The 27,982-nt window shown below is 34.6% G+C and overlaps 1 protein-coding gene across 2 annotated transcripts in view; it reads left to right on the top strand.

The window, feature by feature from the left end:
• LOC126735516 (flagellar attachment zone protein 1-like) overlaps positions 1 to 27,982 on the top strand; it is a 55,088-nt gene that overhangs the window by 22,797 nt on the left and 4,309 nt on the right. The window contains exons 8-9 of one of the 2 annotated variants that reach the window (XM_050439557.1): positions 6,694 to 6,950; positions 23,061 to 23,267. In XM_050439557.1, the coding sequence (XP_050295514.1) occupies positions 6,694 to 6,950; positions 23,061 to 23,267 (464 nt within the window). Of the gene's footprint in view, positions 1 to 2,881; positions 5,462 to 6,693; positions 6,951 to 23,060; positions 23,268 to 27,982 lie in introns of those variants that run through there. The other variant, XR_007660424.1, reaches the window with a different exon arrangement.

Here is a 27,982-nt window from a genome sequence, read left to right as displayed (position 1 = left end):
TAATCATCACGCCTCCATTTTAAATATTGTCGCTCAGGGTGATGATGATGATTTGGCGAATCAACAGGCTATTCGAAAACATTTTGATGAAAATTTTTATTCAATCCAAGCAACTTGCGCTGAATTGTTTGATAATACTGAGCAAGGGGCAGAAAGGGCAACCCCCAGTCATGTTAAATTACCTAAGCTGGAACTTAAAAAATTTAATGGCACTATAAAAAATTGGAAGACGTTTATTGACCTCTATGATTCTATTATTCACAATAATTCAAGTCTTTCCAATGTAGAAAAATTTACATATCTTTTAAATTCCTTAGAAGGACCCCCACTAAGCATTGTTCAGTGTACTCCTTTAACTGATAATAATTATAACATAGCTTATAATACATTGAAGGGTAGATATGAAAATAATCGATTAATTTCGGTTAGTCACTGGCGTGAGATTGAAAAGACTGTGAAGCTTTCTGATGAGCATGATGCAAAATCTCTTCAAACTCTATTAGATACATTTACTGAACACTTAACTGCAATTGAAAATATGGGTCACCCTGTCTCACAATGGGATTTCGTTTTATTTTACATGCTATTTGATCGCCTTGATTCAAGCACAGCCACGAGGTTCGAACTTGAGTGTGGTAAATCTCTAGACGAAATTCAAAATAAAAACAAGCATTTGGAAATTTTATTAGACTTTCTTAAAAAGCAGTGTATCGCATTAGATACCGTCTCAAGCTCTTTTAAAGATGTAAAGCCTAGTACTTCTAAATATATAAAACAAACAGCAATGCCAAAGAGAACTTTTGTTGTTAGTGCTGCGTCATGTTACTTTTGCCACAAAAATAATCACTCAATTTATAAATGTTCAGAATTCTTAAGTAAAAATTCCCACGAAAGATATAAAATTGTAAAAATCAATAAATGGTGCACCAATTGCTTAGGTTTGAAACATAACTCGTTTAATTGCTCATCTCGTCGCCGCTGCGAAAAATGCTCCAAGCCTCATCATACCCTTTTGCACCATGACTCCTTTGAAGCTTCTCAGCCACCTGCCGTTGAGCAGGAATCTTTTACAAACTGTGAGTACAGATCTCAACCTGTTGCCTTGACCAATATCAAACCACACAAAAATACTGAAAGCTCTGTTTTATTGGCCACGGCACAGATTCGGGTTCTGGATTCCCAGGGTCAATTTATCAATGCGCGAATCTTATTGGACAGCGCAAGTCAAGTGAATTTTATTACAAACAAATTATGTAAACGTTTGGGCTTAGTCAAACGACCTCTTTCCCTGTTTGTTAAAGGTTTAGGTGACACTGTCTCAAATGTCTCTCATGAAGTCACATGCACCTTCACGCCTAAATGTTTTACAAATCCCAAATTTTCTCTAGATTTTGCCATAATTCCAAAAATATGCGAAAACCTTCCCTCTTCAGATTTACCCACAGATTGCTTCACTCAGTTTTCTCATCTCGAGCTGGCAGATGAAAGTTTTAATGTTTCGGGTCCTATTGACATGTTGGTTGGAGGTGATGTTTTTGGTTTTCTTGTTAAAGAAGGTCAAATATCGCAATCGATTAATAAACCTGTTGCTCTAAATACTCAACTAGGGTGGATAATTATGGGTCGTGTGTCTTACCAGGACTCTATTTCTCGTTCAACCCCTAATAGCCTTTGCGCTACTGTCAGCTCCACTCTTCTAGATATTGTTAAAAGGTTTTGGCAGCTGGAACAAGTCCCTAATTACCATGTTCATTCCCCTGATGAAGTTGCTGCAGAGGAGTTTTTTCAGAGGACTCATACTCGAAATTTCTCAGGGAGATATGTTCTTCAACTTCCTTTCAAACATTTAGAACTCCCAGTTTTTGAAAACACTCGAGATATCGCTTTGCGTAGGTTTTATTCTCTTGAACATCGTTTAGAATCCAATCCCGAGCTTCATGATGAATATCGCGCTTTTATGCAGGATTTTATTGACACTGGACATATGGAAATCCTACCCTCAAACATAGATATAAAAAACTGTTATTATATACCCCATCACTGTATTCTTCGTCCAGAAAGTTCAACCACAAAACTTCGTGTTGTTTTTGACGCCTCCGCGAAGGCCGCAAATAATATTTCTCTCAATGACACTTTGTTAGTCGGCCCCAAGCTTCAACAGGATATATTTCACTTGCTGTTAAAGTTTCGCATCCATGCTGTTGCATTCACTGCTGATATTAAGCAGATGTTTCGACAAATTCTCATAGATCAACCCTGTAGAAATTTTCAAAGAATTTTATGGAGGTTTTCAAAGTCTGATCCTGTGAGAGACTATCAACTAAATACCGTAACCTACGGTGTAGCTTCTTCACCATACCAAGCTATTAGAACTCTCACTCAACTTGCTAGGGATTATAAGTTTAAATTTCCTAGGGCATCTGAAATCTTAGAGAATGAAATATTCGTGGATGACGTAGTTAGCGGTACTGATTCTATCGAATCAGCTCTTGCCCTTCAGCAAGAACTAATTTCGTTGCTTTCTCTTGGTGGCTTTGAATTGCGAAAATGGGCGAGTAATACGCCTTTATTAATATCTCATTTAGACACCTCTTTGACACAGTTGAACCCCCTTTCCTTTGATAAAGAGACTGATTCCATAGTCAAGATTTTAGGCTTGCAATGGAATCCTCTTAGTGATTCTTTTGTCTTTAAAATAGAATCTATAGTAAAACCATGTACAAAAAGAAACATTTTATCTGATTTGGCTCGTATTTTCGACCCTTTAGGATTTCTTTCTCCTGTTACTGTCTCTTTGAAAATAATTATTCAACAATTATGGTCATCTGGACTAGACTGGACCAACCTGCTCCTAATTCTATTAAAGAATACTGGTCTTTATTTAAAGAAGGTATTTCTACCCTATCGAGCCTTTTATTACCTCGAAAGATTATCCCTTCCCAGATGAAATTGTGTGAGATGCACGGCTTCTGCGATAGCTCGGAAAAGGCGTATGCAGCTGTGGTCTATTTTCGCATAATTACTTATGATGATAACGTTCAGACGTATTTGCTATGTTCTAAGAGTAGAGTAGCTCCTCTTAAGACAATCTCGATTCCAAGGCTAGAGTTGTGCTCGGCTGTCTTATTGGCAGATTTAATGTCATCAGTGAAAGAAGCGCTTGCTGATTCTATAAATATTTCGTCATTGTTTGCATGGACTGATTCCACCGTAGCTTTAAGCTGGATAAAGTCTTCTCCCCATAAATGGACTACTTTTGTAAGTAACCGCGTATCGTATATTCAGGAAAAATTATCTGCGGATTGCTGGGCTCATGTTAGGTCGGAAAATAATCCTGCTGACTGTGCAACCAGAGGTCTTCTTCCCTCCGAGTTACTTCACCTCGAAAAATGGTGGGCCGGACCCGGTTTTCTAACATCCTGTCTCACTAAATGGGTTAACGATTCTTACACGTCTGACGATAATATGGACCTTGAAAAAAGGAAGATTGTATTATTAGCCTCAACTCCAGTGGTTGACTTATGGAATAATTTTATCTCAAGATTCTCCTCTTTATCCAAAATTATTCGTGTTTTTGCATATGTTTTACGCTTTTGTGCATATGTAAAAGCTCCAAAACTTTTTAACAATAAAGGTCATGTAACATTGGCAGAATTGGATAGAGCTCTCTTACTTTTAATCCGAGAAGTTCAGAAAGTTTCATTTGCTCAAGAAATGGCAGAACTTTCGAAATCCAATCCTAATCTAAGAGTATTACCGAAATATATTCGAAAGCTATCTCCCTTTTTAGATAAGGATGGTGTCCTCAGGGTGGGCGGACGATTGAAACACGCTTCACTTTCTTATAATCATAAACACCCCTGTCTATTGCCCAGTGATCATCGAATTACCTCTCTCATCATTGAACAAACTCACATTAAATATATGCACCCTGGTTTACAAACTACCCAATTCCTACTCAGTCAACGCTTTTGGATTCCTTCTTCAAGAAGAATTATTAAAAAGGTTTTGTCTTCCTGCATGCGTTGCTTTAGGTGTAACCCTTCATCACAAATTCCTCTTATGGGTGATTTACCGTCCTTCAGAGTAAATCAAGTAAAATGTTTCACCAAAAGTGGTGTGGATTTTGGAGGGCCATACTTAATCACTATGGGCAAGCATCGTGGCAGCAAAACTTGTAAGGCTTATATTTGCCTTTTTGTCTGCTTGTGCACAAAGGCTCTTCACCTGGAACTGGTTACAGAGCTATCAAGCGATGCCTTTCTGGCCGCATTAAGGCGCTTTGTTTCTCGCCGAGGTCGTGTCACAGACATGTTTAGCGATTGTGGGACGAATTTTGTGGGTGCGTCAAAAGAGTTGATGCAAAATATGCGTAATGCATCGATCCACGAAGGCATAGTGTGGCATTTCAACCCCCCTTCAGCCCCAAATTTTGGTGGAATTTGGGAAGCTGGAATTAAGGCCGTAAAGGGCCATCTACATCGCGTAGTTGGTTCGCACATCCTCACCTATGAGGAGTTTAATACTGTCTTAACCTCAATAGAGGCAATCCTAAACTCTCGACCTCTCTGTTCATTAAGTAGCGACCCTAATGACTTAAACCCTTTGACCCCTAGTCATTTTTTGAATTTTGAACCCTTAAATACCTTCGTTGAATCCGACCTAACAGAGATTAAATTGGGTCGTCTTTCGCGCTGGCAACTTATTCAACGTATCCACCAGGATTTTTGGAAGAGGTGGCATAATGAATATTTACACACCCTTAATCAGAGGTCGAAGTGGTATGATACAAGTAAAGCCATTGAAGTTGATTCGTTGGTATTAATAAAGGAGGATAATGCTCCACCCCTTTCGTGGTTGTTGGGTCGTGTAATAGAATGTTTTCCAGGCAGGGATGGCATTACGCGTGTTGTAGCGGTAAAGACGCATAAGGGGATACTGCGCCGTCCTGTCTCGAAGTTATGTTCATTACCGAACAATTAGTTTTTCCTGCGGAAAATTTATATTTCGCGTTAGAATTCATGCTTTTTTTTTAATTTTTGCTCTTTTTTTTTACTTAAAATGTGGGACATTTTAGGTGGGCGGTATGTTCCGTCAAAGCGGAATGGTTACTTATTTATATATATATTTTTTTTCTTTATTGGGTCTTGTGTTTAAATATAATTAACATGAGCTTTATTGGTTTTAAATTCTAATCTTATTCTAATTACTTTCGCGGCCTTTTATCGCGTCATAGTGAGACAGCCTTATTCTTTGACCGAGAAGAGTCGCACGCATCACCAGGTAGTACTGCACCGAATTTTGATGCAGTCAGGAGAAGCGCATAAACCTTGAACAAAATAGGTTGCTCTCAATATACACACATATTTTTCGCGAGTGAATTCCAAAGACATTAAGTGCCGGCACGTCTTTAAGCAAAATAACCCAGTTTGAATTGGATAGAAAAAGAAGCGACAGCAAGGTAGGCCACCACTTTAATAGGGTTGTCTTAACCGTCGTAATATTTCATTCCACCTATGAAAATACAGTCCACTATTCTAATTTTACCCCCAACAACTATAAAGTACAAGTTTTATATACCCGGACTTTTTAATACCCCGACCTGGGTATAAACCAAGGTCGGGGTATTTCGATTTAAAAAGTAAATACATAGACTTGAAGTCCAACCGCGCGTCTAGATATTCCATATGACGCCCAGAGTAGTGGGTTTGTTTCCTTGGGAAAGACATAATATGATCATGAATTTTTTGTAGGATATTTGGAGGTATGGTGTTCTTTTTGGGGTGCTTACCACGTCTATCGTGTGATCTTACTGACTGGGATTTTAGTTTAAGTAGACGCTTTACACGGGCAATCGTAATGCCATAGATGAACAAAAAGCTTTCTTGCAAACAACTTGTTTTTTTCGAGGAAAAGTCAATAAAATATTTAATCGAGTACTCATGGGGAATGCTTAAGTCACCTTTACGAGGTCTGTGTGATTTTACAGATTTTTTTTCTATTAACTGTTGCAGGTAAATATCCTGTTCATCCTTTGTATTAAAATCGTTTAGTTTTGTTATGCAGTTACTGAAGTCGGCTTGAAGTAACCTGCGAAAACAGTGCATCTTACAGCTGAAAATAAAAAAATATTGTAAAACTTATCCTCAACAAAAGTATTTAAAAAATCCACTTACTTGGAATCGGGACCTGTACTACGTGCGAAGACAGGACTACCTTTCCAGTTTACGTGTTGGTCCCCTTTGACCTTTGCATGTTTTATTATATTTCTTTTATGCAATTCAGGATGTGGTTTCTTTTTTTTAAGCGGGTCAGGATTAACACCTTTACTAGAGCCCGACATTTTAACGTTTCTAGTTCAACAGACACTACAATAATCGACTAGCCACGCGTGATTGATCTTGTAAAATAAACTGTATAAACTGTAGCTTTTGCCATTCCGGTCCACTTTCGATGTTCTCTTGTCTTTCCATATTCAGAGGCGATTTGGTATATATGCAGTTCTTGGTGTCCAGTAGTCATTCAGGCTTGGTCTTCAAAGTAAAAGCAGTTCTAATGTTGACTTTTATGGCAACTCTCTTGATTTTGTTCGAAGTTACAAGCAATATTTTCTTTTATATATTTAATCAAATTTAGGAAAAACATTGTATATGTTTTGCTAAAATAATATATACATAATATAAAATGTTTTAGATATTGATGAACAAATGAAATGGCGCCTCATCGAACAAGAATTTATCCAGAAAAACCTGAAAATACTGTCAGGCAAAATAGAACAGGAGGAGCGGAATTTTAAAAAACTAAATTCAGATCTTAGTGCAACTCAAGCTCAAAAACAATTGGCTCCTTTTGAACCTGCGGAAAAAACAGAAGAACGGTCGATGAAGATTACCGAGACGACGGAAGAGCAAAAAAAGAATGAAGTTAAGAATACGCAGGAAAACAAACAAGTAAGTATAGAGTCGACATGTATAGGGTCGTGATTTAATAGCGGATAAATTCAATAAAAGGAAGTAAATTTTTTTTTTAATTTTCAGGCACGTCTATTATATTTTCCCATCAAAAGTAAATATAGATTGTAGTACAAAAAAGTGTGACAGAAAAAATATATTTTTTTTAAATTGAATCTTCTGTATATTTTTGCATTTTTGGATTCTTCAAGAAATTCTGGACGTGTTTTACGCATGTCCTATACACCTATCTTTACTTTTGGCGAAATAATTATATAAACACTTGATGGCAACATAAATTTATAAACTACATATTATTAAAATGTATTTTATCAAATGCTGGGAGTGGCCGCCTTAAAAGAATTTCAAACCAGCTATAACCAGTTATAATCAGTCATTTCAATTACCTACAAGCAAAGATAATACTACCCGTAGCAGTATTATCTTTGCTACAAGTCTGCATGTGTAAAATAAGTATCAATTATTTAAAAGTTTCAACTGTATTGTTAATTAAAAATATTTACAATGCACTTACCTATGACAAACGAAGTTCTAATAATTTTAAACAATAAATATTCAAACAATGAGAATATGTAAGTCACTCTACAATCAAGACGAGAAATCTCGTCTCGAAGGCGATTTCTCGTCTCGTCTCGAGACGAGATTTTAACAAACTCTCGTCTCGATGTTTTTCTCGAAGACAATTTCTCGATCTCGATTCGAGATTCTCGAAATTGTTAAAAACAATTACATACAATTTAAACAAACAATCGATTATTATTAAAAAATATCTTGTATATAAAGTCTATACTAGATTTTTTTTCTGTAGAAAAATACAGAGCTATAGGTATAGTGTGAACTAAATACTAAATGCCACGTGTAACCAAAAAAAACGCAAAATTTGACCCGAAAATAAATAGTATATTGTATACCTAGTAGGAAAAGCTTAACATTCCTGGGCGATCGTAAAAATTGCCAGTCGAGGCGCAAGCCGAGACTGGCAATACGGAGTCCCGGAATGTGGCTTTTCCTACGAGGTCTACATACTATTTTTCCGAAAATCGGGAATCATTAAAATTACGGTAAATTATTACTAATCATGTTAAAAATTTTAAATCAACATTATTATTTTTCCCTTAAATAAAAGAAGCCATGAAACATTGTTTTGTAACTACGGAAACGAAGTACATAATTTTAAATTGTCAAACTTGACGAGTGAAAAGTTTATTTGTGGCGTCTTTCCAAAGTGTTGATTTTTTAACGTTTTAAAAAGCCAAAGTAACGTGTAAAATGATGAGTGATGATGACTGTTCCATTTCTGAAACCCTCCCAGAACTCACGGAGGCAATGAATGCTGCATCATTGGAATTGTTACCAATAAAATCTAGAAATAAGTATAACTATGCATACAACCGCTTCATGGACTACCGTACGAATAAAAATGTAACTTCTTTCTCGGAAAATGTTGTAATGGCATACTTCTTGGAGCTTGGTTCCAAGATGAATTCTTCAACTTTATGGGCCAATTATTCAATGCTGAAGGCAACCCTTGCAATTAGAGATGATGTGGATATATCTGAATATTCAAAACTTCGGGCATTCCTGAAACAACAAGCACATGCCTATAAGCCAAAAAAAATTCAAGATTTTAACTAAAGAAGAAATAAACAAATTTATTCAGGAAGCTCCAGACAAGGAATATTTAATGATTAAGGTAACTTACAAAACTTCAAATTATATTTGGATTCTTTACATGCTTATTTATTGTTGTAGGTAGCTGTAATATTTGGAATTTCCGGAGCTTGCAGAATGGACGAGCTGGTTAAAATGACTGTACAAGATATACAAGACCTACTATCTAAAATTTTAGTTACCATACCGGATTCAAAAACCAATACATCAAGATCATTTATAGTAATAGTACAGAAATGAATATTTCCTTACTGTTATTTTCGGTTGCCAGGCATTAATCAAGTTGGAGGAAATATTGACTTTTTCTTTCAAATATGTTGTCAAAAATGTTATTATTTCTTATCGATTTTCGGAAAAACATATTGTTTAAAAAAGTACAAATCCAAACGAATCGTTTATTTTTTAATAATAATATTTTATCCATGGATTTAAAATTGTTTAAAATTAAAATTTAGTTGGTTAAATACACAGACTACGCACTGCGCTACTTGTTCTTCATTGATTAACATGACATGACTTTGATAATTATTATTTTATTAATGTAGGTATTTATTATATAATGTAGGTAATACATTTTAATAGGCGCGGTAAAAAAATCCATTTTAGTCACAGAACACTTAAATCTATTAAACAATAAAACGCTTTTAATTGATTATGCTTGATATTGATATGCTTGCTGCTCGCTTGATAATTGATTATTTTTTATAAAGAGGTTATGTTTTCATTTATAATAATGTATTTTGTTATGATCGTTTTACTCGAAAAAACCGATTTTCATTTGAATTTATCTCGGAACAATTTTTTACTCCCGAAGAATCAGAATTTTGCATAACATATGCCCTATTATGATGACCTCGACGGAAATTTCGTCTATTGTTAAAATTTCCGCTGTTAGAATATTGCCTTGACCTGTTGCCGAATCTATTGCCGCGACTATTATAATGGAACACCTGATGATAATCCTTCCTGACCGTAAGCTCCTCGTCTTTAGCTCCTCTTCTAGCCTCACTTATTTTTGAATAATTTCGCGCCTTTACAATGGTTTTTAGGTCATTATTTTGCAACCCATTAGCAAATGCCGATATGGCTAATTTCTCATTTACTGTAGTCAAAACAGCCAAACTGTCATCATCGACATCTGCCTGATTAATAGTAAGGTTTACAAGTAGCTCCTCTACCTGTTTTCCAAAATCCTCAATTGATTTTGAACCTTGCTTACTATTATTAAGCTGAAAAGACAATGCTGATGTTGACTGCTTTGTTATAAAGTGATTTCTTAGATCAGCTATAAGAGCACCATAAGAAGTATAATTATTGTTAAGTCTTAATTTAGCACTTTGCGACAAACGGGTTTTTAAGACATAATTTATTAGCGACTTTCTCCCATTTTCATTTAATAAATCCGCATATAATTGAATGGCATCAATAAGAAACTTTGTTGTTGATTCCAGCCCATCCATAACTGGCAGCAAATTCGCCGCGGTTCTCAAATCAAAATTATCCGACATAATTTTATCTTCCGAAGAACCACAATCACTATTTAATTCAGTATTACTATTATCTTCTTTTGATTCTGGTTGTTCAGGTCGATGTAAAGCTAGCCTATCTTTTAAAATATCCTCTACAGTTGCAAAATATTTTTCTAAACTACAAATATATTCTTTCGCCTCAACAAATATTTTTTCATTAAGCGCACTTTTATTAAAATTTACTTTTTCACTCTCTAATTCACTTCTAAATTTATTTAATTTACTTACATAGCGTTCAGTTTTACTTTTATCTTCTTGTCTCTCCTTCGAATCTTTTCCTAAATTCCTATGAAATAGTCGGACTTCCTCCAATAAATCACGAAATCCGGTTAGTGTCGACATGAACTATTAATTCTTACTGAGACTGGACACTACTACACTTTTTACACAAGTTATGACTACCTAACACACTAAACGCACTCATTACTGTAACTATTGACTATTTACACAATTTGCTCTCTGCTTCTAATTATTTCCCGTCTGATTTTCTGCTCTAAGACATTTTTGCAATATCTTAAGCAAAATGCCATCAGACAAAGTGACACTATTATCACTAAAACTATAGTTAGGACATCAGCCACACGCCAACCAGCTGCTCCAGAAGCTGTGGTACCACCACTGTTGCCACTTTGTACAATCACTGTTTCTTCTTTGGATTGGTTTTTTCCCATTTTGTTGCTTTATTTGGTACTCCGATCCAGTAAATTTATTGGCATATTTTATGCCACTGGCAGGGTCGCCATGTAATATGTTAGGGGGTAGCTATGGGAAATAGTTCACCATTTTCCACCATACTCTTAATTAGACTATCTTTTATTATATATATTAAACAGTTACACCAATTGTTATTATTCATTTATATCCCTATGTCATCAACCCACTTAATTATATTAATATGCAATTTCTTAATAGTTACAATATTTACAACTTAACCCCACGTGCCTAATTTATATAACAAGTATAGTCGCTTCGCTGCTATACTTTTGGTCCAATTTTCGGTGGGGACCAGTTCGGAACCTCTAGGTCCTGTCAGTGATGGGCCTTAGAGGATTTCTTAAAAAAAAACAAAAATTATCAAGTGTACCTACGTTTATATGCCAAGGAAAGAGATGACCAGTGGTTGGGGTATCATGCTTCAAAGAATTATAATTTGTTATATAGTCGCGTAGTATACTGTCTTATATTTTAAATATCTGTCAAAATATGTTAATTGTATCCTAAATAAAGCCTAAATACCAAATTACAACAGAATCGGACCAATAGCAAAAAAGTTACGGTAGTCACGTGACCTAGGCTGAAACTCAAATGTCAGTTATCTGTCATAATTTATTAGTTGAATCCTAAATAAACCATAAATACCAAACTCAGAGAGAAGTTCCCATAAGGGTCTATTTATTGAAATAGAACAAACAGGATTTTACGTCGATTTGTTTTAATTTTTCTTTTTATTTTGAAAAGTAATAGTAATAAAATATCAAAAGAATTGACAGGAGGAGAATAAGAAATAAAAGAAACCATCAACGAATTGAATCGAAGTTATAGAAGTCGAGATATTAGTAAAAATGTAAAAAAAAAATAAAAGAAAACTCGTTTTTTCCCAAGGTAGCATTTTTTTTCTTAAAATGATAACCGACAAATTATAATGTAAGCCCTAAGTTGGCAATTTCCAGTAAAAAAAACCCAAGAAAAAATTTTTTTTTTTGCTCCAAAATCGAAAGGGGTGTAGCCATGAAAAATTGCGAAAAAATGGTTTTTATTTTTTTCTAAATAAACTATAACTCTGACAACTTTTTCTCTTAAACAAAAGTTCTAGGGAATGTTACGAGGTATTTGAATGTTAAAACTAATTGATTATAGCTATCACAGATTCGGAGAAAATTGTAAAAAACTATTAATCATAAATATTGAATTATCAAGAGCCCTATGGAAAAATTTCAACTTTTTATTTTTCTATCTTGTACTACTTCAGGATACCTTTCAAAAAGGTTATTATCGATTTGACTCTAAAATGAACAGAAAACCTATTTATTTGCATTTATCGATTTTCGAACAAAATCGGGCCCAAAATGAAAATTTTTTCAAAACATGCTCCAAATTCAAAATTTCTTTTTTCTGGCTAAAGACCACTCAAAAAGTAATAAAAAAGCTTTATGACAAAATTTTTCAAAATCTATAATAATGCCACAATATTACGAGAGAACATAAGATCCCTTTAAAGCCTATGTATTCGAACCGGTGATTTCTTAATTTTTTTTTAAAGGCAAATTTAAGAAATAATTTAACAAAATAAGATAAAAGGAATAGGGTAATACAAAATATTATCTACAAATATATACATATCATCTAATAGCCAATTTCAATCAAATGGGAAATTTTGATAGTCACGTGACCCTAGAACTCAATATTTTAAAATTTTGTAAAAAATCAACAATTGCATCTTAAATAAACCCCAAATTCCAAATTTGAACCCAATCGGATCAATAGCAAAAAAGTTATGGAAGTCACGTGACTTTAAAATTCAATATGTCAAATTTCTGTCAAAATGTATTACTGGCATCCTAAATAAAGCCCAAATACTAAATTTCAACCCAATCGGATCAATAGCAAAAGAATTATGAAAGTCACGTGACTTTAAAATATAATTTGTCAATTATCTGTTAAAATTTATTATTTGTATCCTAAATAAAGCATAAATACCAAATTTGAACCCAATCGGACTCATAGCAAAAAAGTTACAATAGTCACGTGACCCAAAACTCAAATATCAAATATCTGTCGAAAATTAATAATTGCATCCTAAATAAAGCCCAAATACCAAATTTGAACCCAATCAGACCAATAGCAAAAAAGTTACAATAGTCACGTGACCTGGAAGTCAAATGTCAAATATCTGTGAAAAATTCATAATTGCATCCTAAATAAACCCCAACTACCAAATTTCAATCAAATCGGACAAATAGGAAAAAAGTTAAGGTAGTCACGTGACCTTAAAACATAGTCATGTCAAATATCTGTAAAAATTTATTAATCTTATCCGAAATAGGTACTAGGTACCAAATTTCAACCAAATCGCACCAATACCAAAAAAGTTATGATACTCGACTAACCTTAAAAATCAATAATTTCAAAAAATTTTTATTTATATCCCAAAAGCAATGTTTAAGAATTGTTAACATTTATTAATAATAAATTAAATAGTAAAAACTCACCAAATATCTAAATTCTTATTTTAAATTAAATAGATCATTACGACTGACCCGTGTATATATTCGAATAATTTTAATAAAATAATCGGGCAAATTTCATTTCGTCTCACCCCGGTATAAAACCACTGACTTTTCAAAAAAACGGCATTTTTCGAAGACGTCAAAATGTTTGCCGAATTTTCCTGGCCGCAATACACAATTTCCCCAATTGATATGCACAGATTCGGAGAGCCCATTCATTTTCTGATTCGGTGCTTCCTTTCCCTGATCGTTTCCGGTTCATTTTCATTCATAATTTTACAAAAAACCCAACCAAGTCCCGGCCACCTGTCACGAGCAAAAAATTTGTACCCACCATGCGTCAAAGTATTGTTCCCACTAGCCATTTCATCAGAGTTTAGGTTGACACCTCCAATTACCTGCAAAAACGCAAAAAAATGGACTTTTTTCATAAAATCGCATTTTTCGGGTACTTGTACTATCGCTGGAACCTTGAAATTTTAGTATGTGTTGTAAAACAAAATTTCGGATCCTTTAGATGTTGTTTGATCTTTTCACCATATACAGGGACGCGGCAAATGAATTAAACGCGAAAATTCGAATTGCTCAGAACCTATTAAAGTTGGAAGATTGTAATTTTACACAAATAATGGGGTTATTAAAGTATTTTAGGCCTGAGATTATAAATGGTCCAGGTGCCACTACGAAAAAGTTATTAAATAAAATGTGATTTTTGAGTCGGACCTTCATGGGTAAAGTTCATTATTGCTCGCCCTGTATGGCTTACGAAAATTTCGGTTATATGGCATATGAAAGGTAAAGGATGAAGTTATTTTTTGAAAAAAAAAATTTCCCAAAATAAGTATTGTTTGGCGGGAAATCTCAAAAAACTGAAAATGCCAGAACTCGTAAAATAATTTTTTTACAAAAAAAAGCTCCAAGTATGTCAAATCTCTTATAAAATAAAGTATTTTCGCCGAAACACTTTTTTTATAAAAAATTTTTTTTAGAGGAGTTTCTTCTAGAGGAGTTTGAAATTTTTTTTTAGTCACTTTTATTCGCTTATAATAACTCGCCCTGTATACTGATCTGGCCCAAAAAGTATACAGCTCTTAAGCCCCCACCGATCCTTATGTCCTAAAAATTTCAAGTCGTTTAAAAGCTTTTTATTTGAGTATTGAGAGACTCTATGCCAAATTTCATCGTTTCGCTAGCCATACAGCCAAAAATATGAATTTTTATTTCCAAAAAAACACGATTTTTCGGGCCCGACGTGGCGTGCATAATATAGTCTGCGACTATATAACAATATTAATAATTAACCTACTTCTATGCTACACGGCAATAAAAAAAGGCAAATTTTCATCATCTTTAGGAGGCGATATTTTCATAATTTTTTTTTTAATTTCAAAAAATTAAAACAACCAATATAAAGAGTAATCCTTAATGTATCTAAAATGGTTTATACATTTAAAATTTTTTATATATTAGCCGAGTTTGAAGGTCCGAAAAATGCCCTGTTTTTCACGCGATTTTCGAACTGAGCGGGGCCTCTTATCTTAATTATCGTTGTGTCTTTTACAACAATAATTAATAGGTTTTATAGCTGACACCTGCAGAAGCGGCGGCGGCGCAGCGGCGCGCTTTTGTATGGCAATTTAAAAGTTTTTAAAACATTATTGATCCATTTCAAGGCGAAAAATACTGCATATTACCTATGGTCGTCTTAATATGCTTCTAGATAAATTGGAAACTTGGAATTGGATAATTGTCCAAATAGGAATACAACCGACTAAAAAGTTATAGAAGCTCTTCAAGCAGCAAGGGATAAAATCGTCAAACACTATTCAAAAACCAATTGGATATATTGTGTTGCATTAATATTGGATCCACGACATAAGACTGAGATAAATGTCTTTACTAACTGAGGAAAAAACTTAAAACAAGAAGCCATAACTAAATTCGAAAACTTGTATAAAGAAATGTATTACGTTAGTTCTAATATTGATAGTCCGTTAGCATCTTAACCTTTCACCGATGATATTGATGACAATACTGATGACTTTAATCTGCAAAGTTTGTTTGAAAAAAGCAATGGCGACAGAGAGAACTGGACAAAAGAAATTGATGAATATTGTTTATCTAAGAGAGCTGAAGGCAATCAAGATATTTTAGAGTGGCGGAGAAAGAACGAAGCCATTTATCCAAATTGATTGAAAATGGCTCGTGATTTTTTACAAGCCGCTTCAGTTCCTGCAGAAAGACTGTTCTCAAAGGCAACACTGACAATTAGAAAAGAACGAAGCCGATTGACTGGAGAATCGGCTCAAGTTTTAATTCTTGGCTATGCAACAAAGATATATTTATGAGTGCATAAGCAGTAATTTTGTTATCTATACTTTTCGTATTTCTATTAATCTTTATTTTATGTTTTGTTCATTTTTAAATGTTTAGAATTTATGTTTTAGTTTAGAAGTTTTTCTCCTTTAAAAATATAAAATTATTTGAGTTTTTACCTTTATTATGTCTCTTTTGCTTTATTAATTTTCTTATGTTTAAAATTAATTAAATTTATTTCCGAACATAGTTTTTCATTTTCATTCTTCTAACCTTTTAAAGGCTGTTGAGTTATTGCAGCATCTACAGTCTTTCGAGATCGAGAAATCTCGAAAAAATTTCTAGATCTTGAAAAATCTCGAACTGATTTTCTCGATCTCGTCTCGAAAAAACGACGAAATTTCGAATTTCGAGAATCTCGTGAAACCCTACTCTACAATAAGTAGTATTGAGGCTAAGTGACGAGAAACTGGAACTGTTAAGGATCTATCGATCAGGAACGGCTTGCGATCCTAATGATCAACAATTGGATATCTTGGTTTCATTACACGAAAATCTGAACCTTATTAAAACTGAAGTTTGAACCTAATTATTCAAGAAGGGAAAGGCAGCCGTATAAAAGTGAATTACTTCAAGAGTCTTCAACGTATCTAACCACGTATTTTTACTTATAAGGAGTCTAGATTGACAAATCTTACAGTTGTCATTTTATTTTACAATGCTTTAAATCAAAAGAAATAAGTAGATGTTATTTATACTGATATGGAGCAGGCATTTGATAAAAAAGTACAGCAATATTATAAATTCCATTTACGTAAAATCTTATTTGCGAAATAGTTTGTTGATGTCTGATATGATAGTATAAGGAAAAAAATATTTCTCATAAAAGCGGCAAAGAGAAATCATTGTAAATTATTTACAAGTTCATACGATGACCGCTAGGGGGCGTAATACAACATTGAAATAGAAAAAAATCGTCTTTTTGAAAATCCTAGAGAAAAATGATACCATTTTGAAGTATGATAAATTCTGAAAATTTTTTATTTAAAAAAAAAATCTTTTTTTTTTTAAATAAAAAATTTTTAAATAAAAAATTAATCTGTCAAATAATAGCTGGGGGAAGGGTTGAATATTTATATCTAAAATTGTTGATAACTTTTGATTGCCTTAAGTAATTTTAACGAGTGTTATTTTAGACTTTTTCAGCGATTTTCTGGCAAATATAAAATACAACGATATAATTTTTTTCATTTAAGCTAAAAGAGCATGAAAAAACATAAAAAATGGCGCAAACCGCAACTCGATAACTTATTATATTCCGAAATTATTAATTAAAATATTTTTTAACAAAAAAAAACAAAACTCCAGAACTGAAATATTTGTATTAAATAAATTGTTTTATATATTTAATGGTATCCTAGATGCTCAAACTGTTGTGTCATTGACAGAACCGTTGTCTGAATTTCGTAAGGAATTTATAACATTGCGTCCTGCATGTCGTTCTGTGTTGTGGGTGGGGTAGCAAAAATGTGACAAGGGCAACCATCATGTTGGAAATTATTTGCCCTCTTGTTTTCAAATCAACATCTTCCAGTAACCCCGAGAGATCATTTTGCAATTAAAAATTTAAATACACATTACGAGAAAGTGTTTGATTGAACACGAAAGGACCAATAATTTTTCCGCCAGTGCGGCATTACACTACACATTTACAATCCATCTTCCTTGGTGTTGAGTCTCGCGGATCCAACGGGGATTTTCTTCTGCCCAATAATGCAGATTATGCAGGTTCACACCACCATCACTGCTAAATGAAGCCTCGTCCGTCGATATCTTCGAGATAAATCGGGTATCTTCTCTAACCATGTTTAACAGCCAATGACAGAAATTGAGTCTGTTATCAAAGTCTTTTTCGATACCTTTAACAATCGTTACCCTTAACAATATAATTTTGTACACACATAGTAATAATTCATACCTATATACATAGTAATAATGGAAGTGAGTGTGAATAATGGATGAAGTCTAAGTAAAAAACAATAAAAATAAGATATTAGGATGCTTATTATTGTTGTAACAAATAAAAATAGGTGCTGTGCTCTTTCAGAATATTTTCTACTGTATCGTGGGATATTCCCAATTCCCTAAAAGTTTTCGGATGCTTATGTCAGGGTTTATTTCAATATATACCAAAATATTTATAACGTTTGCCTCAATGCGCCCTCGCCTTCGTCTTCGATGAATATTGCCGCGAATACTTCCAGTATTTTTTAGCCTGGTAGCTAAACCGGTAAAGACTTTATGATTAGAGTGTCTTCCGTCGGGATATCTTTGAGCATATATACGGACTGCAATGCGTGCATTTTGCATTAACTCAAAATACACTGCGTCAAGTTTCTCGTAAATGGAACGCGTTATCGAAATAAACTAAGAGTACCTTTTTTACGTAAAAAAACTGTTTATAATTTTTTGAATAAAATCGCAATAACCCAGAGCGTAAAAGAAATAGTGATGTTTTAACACCTACCCACCCCTGTTTGGGATGCCTTTGGGATGATTTAGTAATTTTTTTTATTTAGAATTTTAACTACCATCTAATGATTTACAGTCCACCAATTTTCAAAATTTTATTGTAAACAGTTTTAAAGTTATAGAGAAAAAATCGTCTTTAAGGTGTCTTATTAAAAGCATGACATTTGCATACGATGTGCTCTGCAGTGTCGTCTTCCTCCATGCATTTGGCGATTCCCGCCAAAGCAATCCTATTCATGTGGTGACGCAGCCTGCAGTGGCCGGTTTACATTCCCATTATGGCTTTTAAGTACTTCAAGTTTCCTTATGGTATCTGTCATGGTTGTGTCTCGGTAATCCTTCTCAGTAGCACTTTGCTTTGTTATGCACCAGGGTTGTGATTGTGTGTTTTGCCGTATTGTAGGCAATGCCTAATGCTGGTTCTGGACCAATCAGGTTGGATTCTGCTCCTTTTTTGGCCAGTTTGTCAGCCGCCTCATTTCCTGTAAGCCCAGCATGTCCCGGAATTCATGTTTTGAGTTTGTTTTTGCAGCTCCATATTGATCTAGATGTGTAGGTAGGGAATTCTAGCGATTTTTGAGCTGCTTGACTGTCACTATAGATTTTGATGGTTCTGTTTACAAGTTACATTTGTACTTCCGCTTGAAAAATTGATGAGTGTTTCTCAAGGCAGATAGATATTTCTCTTTGTCCTTGGGTTAGTGCAGTATATTCCAGCTCCTATTGCAAGATTGGTTTTGAAGCCATCTGAATATACTCGGATGTTCGCTTTTCGCTAGTTCCATCCGTTTCTGATCCCAGTTGGCTCGGTCTGGTATGTTGATTGAGTATGAACTTGTTTAGTATTTTTCTGACTGTGTGACTGCACACCTTTTCAACCAGTTGATTCTATCCAGGCTTTGTCGAGATGCCATTTATGACATGGTGGAGCCTGTAAGTAGTTCTTCTGGCTTCTCCCTGCAGAGGGGTCAGTACAAGTAGTACTTCCATGGCGGCTGTCGCGGTCGTTCTGATAGTCCCTGTAATGAGCAAGCAGGCCTGCCTTTGAAGGCTGTTAAGTTTTGTTTTGTCCAGTTGTTGTGTGTTGTGATGCTCCACCACACCAGAGAGCCGTAGGATATCGCAGGTCTGATAACCTGCCTGTATAACCACTAGATCTGTTTTGGGTTAATTCCCCAGGTTTTGCCGCATATCCTGAGACAGTTCCATAGGGACAGTTTTGCGTTTTTGATTGTTTTGTCAAGATGCGAGTTCCAATTAAACGTTCTATTTAAGGTTATACCCCAAGATATTTCGCCTCCGTTGCAAATTAGATGGTTTCACCTCTCAGGATTGAGTTCGCCCATATTCTTTTTTCTGGTGAATGGCACTACTTATTACCATTTTATGCAGATTGATGGACATTTTCTCTCTCTTCCACCATTTTAGAATGATGTTTATCACTTTATGTAGTGCTGTTGAGATCGCTTTCTCATTTTTTCCTTTTAACAGGATCACCAGATCATCTGCGTAAGCTTGAACTTCGACCTCCTACAGTCGAATTATGGCCAACAGGTTGTCAACGAGTAGCGACCACAGGAGAGGAGCATGGCTCTGCAGTGCACACGTTCGCCCTGTAAGGTTGTCTTTATTCTTCTGCCACTTAGGATGGCTTTGATCCAGTTGCAGATAAGAGGGCTGAGTCCTCTTGCTGCTGTCGATTCATAGAGTGAGCGTGGCAGTGCACTGTTGAAGGCATCTTCTATGTCTAGGAATGCTGCCACTACCATTTCGTTTTAGCAGGTTACTGATGGTCGATACAAGATTATTGAGAGCTAAGTCTGTTGATTTACCTGCCTGGTGGACATTGAGTGGGCCTTTCTCCAGGGCCACATCTGTGATTTGTCTGTCAATTACCTTTTCCAGGGTCTTCAACAGAAAGGATTGCCTGAATGAAGATGCCTCGGCAATTGGTCGCCCGACTTGCGGTATGTATATTACGTTGTTGGCTTTCCAGCACGTTGGAATGTACCTCCATGGTAGACTAGCTCTAAGTAGTGCTAACAGGTGGGGTAAAAGTAAGTCTAGCCCAACTTAAACAAGTGCTGGCTAGATTTCATCCCCTTCTGGTGATTTAAAGGGCTGAAATGATTTAATAGATAGCCCCTTTAACCTCACTAGGCGAAATTATGTTTCTGGTAAAAAGCCAGTTTGCTTTAGATGGTCGCCATTTAAATAATTTTTTAAGAGACTCGAATAAAAAAAAGTAAATTGAGTGTCTATTTTTTGTTGAAACCAATGACGAGGGTGTCTTTTAATCTTCATGAGAAGTTTCGATGGTTATTATCTATGGTTTGACAATTGTCAATATCAAACTGTGCTAAAATTTTTGTTTAGTAAGGTTTGGCAATTTATCCAATTCGTGCAGTTATTGATCGTTCTTATACTAAACTCTTTTCGTCTTAAATTAATAAGACAAAGAATTGTGCGTACCGACGCAAATCTTGGTATTGTAGCGCGAAGTGTTTAAAGAAGTTGATTCGTCGCCCGTCGGCCAACTTGTTGGCCTTTCTCCTTCAACTACTTGGAAAATTTTACAGGATTTTTTAGGATCTTGGCTTACGTGCCTATGAAATACAGCTCGTGCAAGAATTGAAGCCAAATGACCATCGTATACGTCGCATTTTTGCTGATTAGGCTAATTTGAAACTGGCCGAAGATGAGCATTTTTATCGAATAATTGTGTTTAGTGATGAAGCTCATTTCTGGCTAAATAGCTTCTTCAACAAGCAAATTGGCCTTATATGGAGTGAAGACAATCATCAAGCGGTTAACGAATCATTACATCTATTAAAATTGACTGTTTGGTGCCATTTACACGCTTGCTGCATCATCGGTTTCTTCTGCATCATTTATTTCTTTCAAAATGTGAAAGGAGCGGCCGTTACGGTGAATGACGAGCGCTATCGAGCCATGCTGAATGACTTTTTGTTTCCGAGAATTGATCGAAACATTGACGATTTTTGTATTCAACAAGACGGCGCAACTTGCCATACAGATTAACCATCGATTTATTGCAAAATCAAGGTAACACCTTTAATTCCAAAAGTGGTCCGGTTAACTGGTCCTAATGCTTAGCAAACTGCCGTCACGTTTAACGCCACACATCCGGAGAAGATAACTTCGCATAGGTATGTTTTGGACCTTGTTACTAAGTTTACTGAAACTGGATCTGTTGCAAATAAAAAACGTGATCATCGGCGAATTTTGGATGAAGCCGCTCAACTTGAAGTTTTGGGTCATTTTGAAATAAATCCTAATACTTCATTACGCAAAATTGTTGCTGCCACTGGTGTTTCATTAGCTATGTTGACACAGTTACCAAACTTCATAAATTTCATCCATTCAAAATGAAAATATTGCAAGACTTAACCGAAGACGATTTTGATAGGCGAGTTGAGTTTTGTGAAAAAATGACTAAAGCAATTAATGATAATACTATTCATGTAAATAATATCTGCTTCAGCGATGAATGCACATTTTATCTAAATGGATTTGTTAATAAGCATAACTGTAGATATTGGAGCAATGAAAATCGTCATGCATTTGTAGAAGGACATACCCAGTACCCTCAAAAAATTAATGTATGGGCAGGCATTTTAGGAAATAAAGTGATTGGGCCATTATTTATTAATGGAAATTTAAATGGAGACATTTATTTGGATATGTTGGAAAATACCATCAATCCACTTATCACTGAATCCATTGAAAAGCAAATCGATGATGACGGAAACCCTATACTTGATGAGGCTGAAATATATTTTCAGCAAGACGGCGCTCCTCCTCACTATGTTCTTCGCGTTCGGCAATGGCTAGAGGACGAGTTTCCAGATAAGTGGATAGGCCGAAGGGAGCCTATAGAATGGCCTGCTAGATCTCCTGATATAACGGCGTTAGACTTTTTTCTATGGGGTCATTTGAAATCTATTGTGTTTACTCCCCAACCTGAAAGTTTGGATAAACTTCGTCAACGCATCATCGACAGCTGCCATGATATCCCACAACATCAATTTGAACATCGCCCATTGTTTGGCCAAAAACGGGCAACATTTTGAACACTTATTGAAATAAAAACTGATATTTTCATGTTTTTGTTTTCTATCTGAACAAATTAAGATTTTTCTAATTTTCTCGAAAACGAATCAACCGATTTAAAAAAATCAAACGTCAAAATAAAAGACTTCGAAAGACAAGCTATTACTCGATACCCCCTGCCATTTAAAATTTTTAACGGGATGACCCTGGGGGGCAGAGGGTGAAAGGGGTAATGTAATTTTAGGTTAGAAAATTTTTCCCCTTGACAAACCTTTTGACTTTTGTTTTTTTTTAAACAGTGGTTTTCGATAAATCCGTGGTGGGAAGTTTTCAAATGAACACCCTGTATGTTAATAGTTTATGCTAACAAACCCGTAACTCTGGAAGCATTGGAAGCCAATATTCAAGCCACCATTGACGCCATACGGTCATATAGTTTAGTGCAAAAAGTTGTAAAAAATTGGATTGATCGAATAGACCATGTAACTCGAAGCCGCGCCGGGTCAATTCCCGAAATTACATTAAAAAAATAAATACCATGAAATTATCTACCAGATTATAATAAAAACATTATCCCAACAATATTTCTGTCTTGTATTATTATTAAAAGTTCGCAAGTCCATAAAAAAACATCCATAGTACATTGCTGAAATTTATTATTTATCAACTTATTTACTTCCATTGTAAAAAACCAACAATTTTCATTTCATTTTAGGCATTTAATTTATGTTTTTTTTTAGGATAAAAAAGATCAAAATGAAATCGAAGTCGTGGAAATGGAAGAGACTCCTTGGGAGGTCCCAAGCGGTCGAAAATCCCCGGGCATTCTAAAATCGCCGTTTAGAAAACCCAATCCTTCACAAAACAAACGGGTTACATTTGAAGGATTATCCTCCACGGACTCGTCATCTTATGGTGCCAAATCACCTGAGCACAGCCTTAAGGACGTAAGTTTTTTATTAACTTTTTTTCTGCCTAAATACTGATATGACCAAATGTATCCACTGAATATATCGCTTACAAATGAAAAAGAAAATTTCAATTATCTGAATTCCAATCTCTGTAGAGAGCGATGGAAAAATAGGCTGTTATCAAAACTCTATTAGAGCAATAGTCGGCAAGGTATCTACTAAGAACATATTTAGTACTTCTTAGCTTTTCAGCAACAACATAATTGAGAGCGAAGGGCTGGATCCAAAAGAACTTCCAAAACCTTAATTGGACGGCGTTATGCAGAAAGCTCCCAACCCTCAATCGTGACAAACTGAGATAATCAACTCTAAAGATTTTATGAGTTTAAAAAATCTATAGGATGTTCAAAACTACTTTGAAACTTTATTTTAATTTTTGGTAGGTTTTTGCGTTTTGCAAAGTGGATAATTAATACCATTAAGTTGCGAAATAAAAGAAAAATAATACTCCAAGAATAATATTTATTTACGAAAAAGCCAAATAATAATAATAGTTATTATTATTAATTTAATGTTATAAACATATTCTACATAATCCACTTCAAAATCCAAATCTTCCACATTAATATTGTAACCCTCAACATCCTCAGTTATATTGGCACCTTGCAAATTTTGATAAAAAGGCAATACGTCTGCAGGAATAAGATGCATCATCTCCTTTAAATTTTACAATTTTGCTTTAGCAATAGGCTTACCGTTGGGCCACAGAGCTATTAAGTCGCTAAAGATTTCTTCGTTGCAAGGTCTACCTCGAAAAGATTTTTTAATTGAAATTTTTTGATAGGGTTGAGAAAAATCATGTTGCTGTATCATTATTGAAAAGGGCTCCTGTTTATTTATCTTGATTGACCTGATCTTTAACCAATTAATTTTCTCTTTATCTTCTGTAAATTTTTCTGTTGGTGATTTTTTTCTCAATATTCATTACACCCAAAAAATCTTGAGCGTTCATTTGCGTGACTACTAAAGGTCTTTTTTTCTGCAAGAACGCATTACTTCGATGTAGTCATCTGGTGTATACAATCTTTGTTGTCTTTTGAGAGCCGACTCAATGTCACTAAAGTCGGTGTCGTTCGGCAGGAAACTATGCCCAGAACAAAGGTTATATAACATATCGGTTATGCTTTGTAAGTTCGTGCATGTATCATACAATATAGATTTAAGCATAAGTATTAACTTGATATTCCGATTCTGCCCACCGCAAGAATCACACCAAAGGGTAAGTTGTTTAACTTCTTGAGGCAATCTACTTTTTATATGTTTTAGAAGGCAAGATCCTATTTCTTGGGCGCCTCTACCTGCTGAACCTTCTACCCAAACGTAGCAGTAACCTCTACTTTCTTTGGCACTATGTATACCGGCGTTATATACCCACAACTGGCGCTTATAAAATACGATGCCTGTAGGGATTCTAGGAAGCGGTAGGGTCTTTTCTAAGTCAAAACTTAAACATTCAATATCCATCTGTTCTTTTGCTATCTTAAAATCTTCCTTTCTCATTTGCTGCGCCTCCTCTGCTACTTGCAAATGCTTCTTATGTTCCTGCTTGAACTCTTCTTTTTTTTCTTCATTATTTTCATTGTCTATCTTCATTTTAAAGCTATCGCAACTGTTGCACGTGTCTTTTTTTAAAGGCTTTAGTTTTAAATTAAATTTCATATAGAATATGTTCTTGTATGAGATTAGGCTTACTGGATTGGCTTCTTCCTGTTTGTACATATCATACATTTTTTGAATTATGATGCCAGGTGGTAAATATTTTTTACCTCCGTTTGTTCTCTACGGTAGTGTGAAGTATATTTAGGTATTTTATCAGTATGATTAATAACAGCTTCAATTTTTTCATCTGGTAATTTGTTTTTACCTCCTTGCTTCAAACCTCTTTGATCACCAATAGGAGCCCGACCATGAAATTTCTTTAAAGCAGTGTTTACGCGAAACGTAGTTAGCTTTAGAGTATTTATAAACATTTCTCTACACACCTTAGTATTTCTTATTTTATAAATTCGAGAGAACTTTCTTCTTTCAGTATTTCTGCCATAAGATCTCTTTTTTTCAATCTCACACTAGCAGCAATAAAATTAGCCTGAGCATCATATGAATTTAGTGACCAAAACCTCTCAAACTGGGATTTCTGAATTTCAACGTTAACACTTTCGGCGCATTTTAATGTACAGTTACAATGAAAATCAACAAATTCCTTGGCTTGGATTTGAATACTTTTATAGTTAAAATATGGTTTATTGGTGTACATACCTATCTTTAATCTTTTTTTCCTTTCGAGTTTGATTGGGAATTTTTCGTTTTCTACCCTTCTTTGGCCTTTCTTGCATCGCTGGACTTACAATTTCTTGAGTAGCATCAACTGGAAGATCGTTATCGGCGACAACATGTACAGGAATATTTTCGTCACTGACATTTTCAGATGCCTCTAACTTCACTTCTGACAAAGAATCATCCAGTTCGACTTCATAATGTGGGTCGGTCAGTGAGACGTCACTATCTTCTACAAAAGTTTTCTGAGATATATCGCACCTATCAAACGTGGCAACAGAAATAGGTATAAGAAATGTTAGAACATTATTTTTTTGAGGTATGTTGGCCCAGGTATGCAGTTGGTATGCAGGTCCATAACTAGCAGCTAAAAAAAGATATATTTTATCAAAAATAATTCCCTAAAACATGGATTTTATTTACCATTACCATCTTCCACAAAAGTTTCCTCAGAAGTATTGGGGCATTTAATTAACGTAGCAACAGATGCTCTAGGTGTTGGAACCACAAAAATTCGGAAGCATTGTGTTTTCACATGGAGTTTGAACGACAACGTGAGATGCTTCTGATTCTACTACAGTCTCCTGGTTATGTCTGTAAAATATAACATCTAAAAGAGTTACTTTTTATTAACATTGAAAAATTAAGTTCAACTAATGATGGTCCCAGGTCACGAAAATCAAAAAAAAAAATTACCAAATTTATAAGTAAGGAAGTGTCGATTAAACTACCTATTTTTAACTTTTTTTAGTCAGAATAACTTGTAATTTGTTAAGAATTTGTAGATACTAACATCTTTGGGTGTCAAACTAAAAGAAAACATAAGTATATAAGTTACTTACCAGGATTTTCCTTGATGGCAAGAGCAGCCTTTAAAATTTTAGCACTTCGATTACTCTACATTGTACTGTATACTAAAAGGTATACTTTTAGCCTATTTGCACTATTTTTAAGTTTTTTTCTTAAAATATTTGGAGAACCAGCACTAAAGTTGTTATTAATAACAACGAAAAAAGTAAACTAGGTTATGTTTTTGTTATTATTGAGGAGAGTCTAATATTTGCAGAAAGCTACTAATTCACTTGGGCGCATGGCGCGCTTTTTAAAAATAATACCAAGTGGGTTGGTAGGTTTCTGCAAATAGAAGGTTTAGCCAAAATAAATTTTGTGGGTTACCATGTTTTTAGTTTTATAGGGTATATTATTAAACTAGGGTTGGTAGGTTTTTACAGAATGCAGAAAGCGTATTTTTCTATCCAAAAACGCACCCACCCAAAATTTGAGATATTGTGGGTTGGTAGGTTTCTGCATAACGCCATCCAATTAATAAGTCACTAGACACTTAAATTAATTCTAAAGTGAAAATAATTTTATTTAGAGTGAGTGGTAATCAAACTTTTATATCCAAAAGCTTTGTAAAGGGCTTTCGGTGCAGAGTCCATCATTAGTATCAAATGAAACGGTAAACAACGAAACGTTTTTGATAGTTGCCACGATTTTTTTGTCCTTTTATTAGACAATAAAAAATTCAGTATCTCCTTGGCTGTCTTAAATCTGGCATGCATGCCTTGTCTATTATAACTGGTATGGGATGATTATTACCTTAATACTGGTAGAGGTGCGTTTTTCCACAGTACACTTCTGCAGGAGTTAAATGATAACTCCCGGTATTTGCTTTAAAAAAAACAATTTTGATTGACTCTAAATCTAATTCCTATTAAAAATGTAAAAATGGGATATATTATTTTTAAATACAGATTGATTACTTAGCATAATACAGGCTGATTCAAAATAAGGTGCAAAGATTTCAAAGGCGTATTTACCAGCCAAAAATAAGAAGTTTTTTCATAAAAATGTATGTCCTAACTTGATTCGTTTTCTAGATTGGACAGAGTGTAAAAGTTTTTTATTAATAATTTTTTTTTTGTTATGAAAATCTGTTTTTGTATGTATCTGTTACTTAGGCTAAGTTAAATTTTGTAAAGAAATTAAATGAATCTCAATAATCGATGCGAATTTATTTAATTTCGACAATCTTTTTAAATAATACAATATTTTCTAGAGTTGCTGCCAGTGGCGGCTCGTGACTTTAGGAAGAGGTAAAGCGCAAAACCCAAAATATACCATAAGCAGCAAAAACAAAATTTTAAAACATATAATAAAAAATTAATATTAGAGAGACACTTACCCACGCTTATTTTTACACCCTAGGCCGTATTTATTTACTTTTTAAAGATAAGGTCTATTCTTCGGTCTTTTAAAGCTGCAAATTTATCGATGATATCGTCATAAAATGGTTCTACACTTACAAGTTCATTTAAAAGTTCCTTTTCAATAGAAATCTTTGCTAAATTAGTATTAGTAAGCCTATAACAAAAACAAAGGTAAGGACACAAAGTCACGGTCTCATCCAATCT

The sequence above is a fragment of the Anthonomus grandis genome, chromosome 4 (assembly GCF_022605725.1).
Source record: "Anthonomus grandis grandis chromosome 4, icAntGran1.3, whole genome shotgun sequence".
Taxonomy (NCBI): domain Eukaryota; kingdom Metazoa; phylum Arthropoda; class Insecta; order Coleoptera; family Curculionidae; genus Anthonomus; species Anthonomus grandis.
The sequence above is the reverse complement of the archived record's forward strand: the minus strand, read 5'-3'. Positions and strand labels throughout refer to the sequence as shown.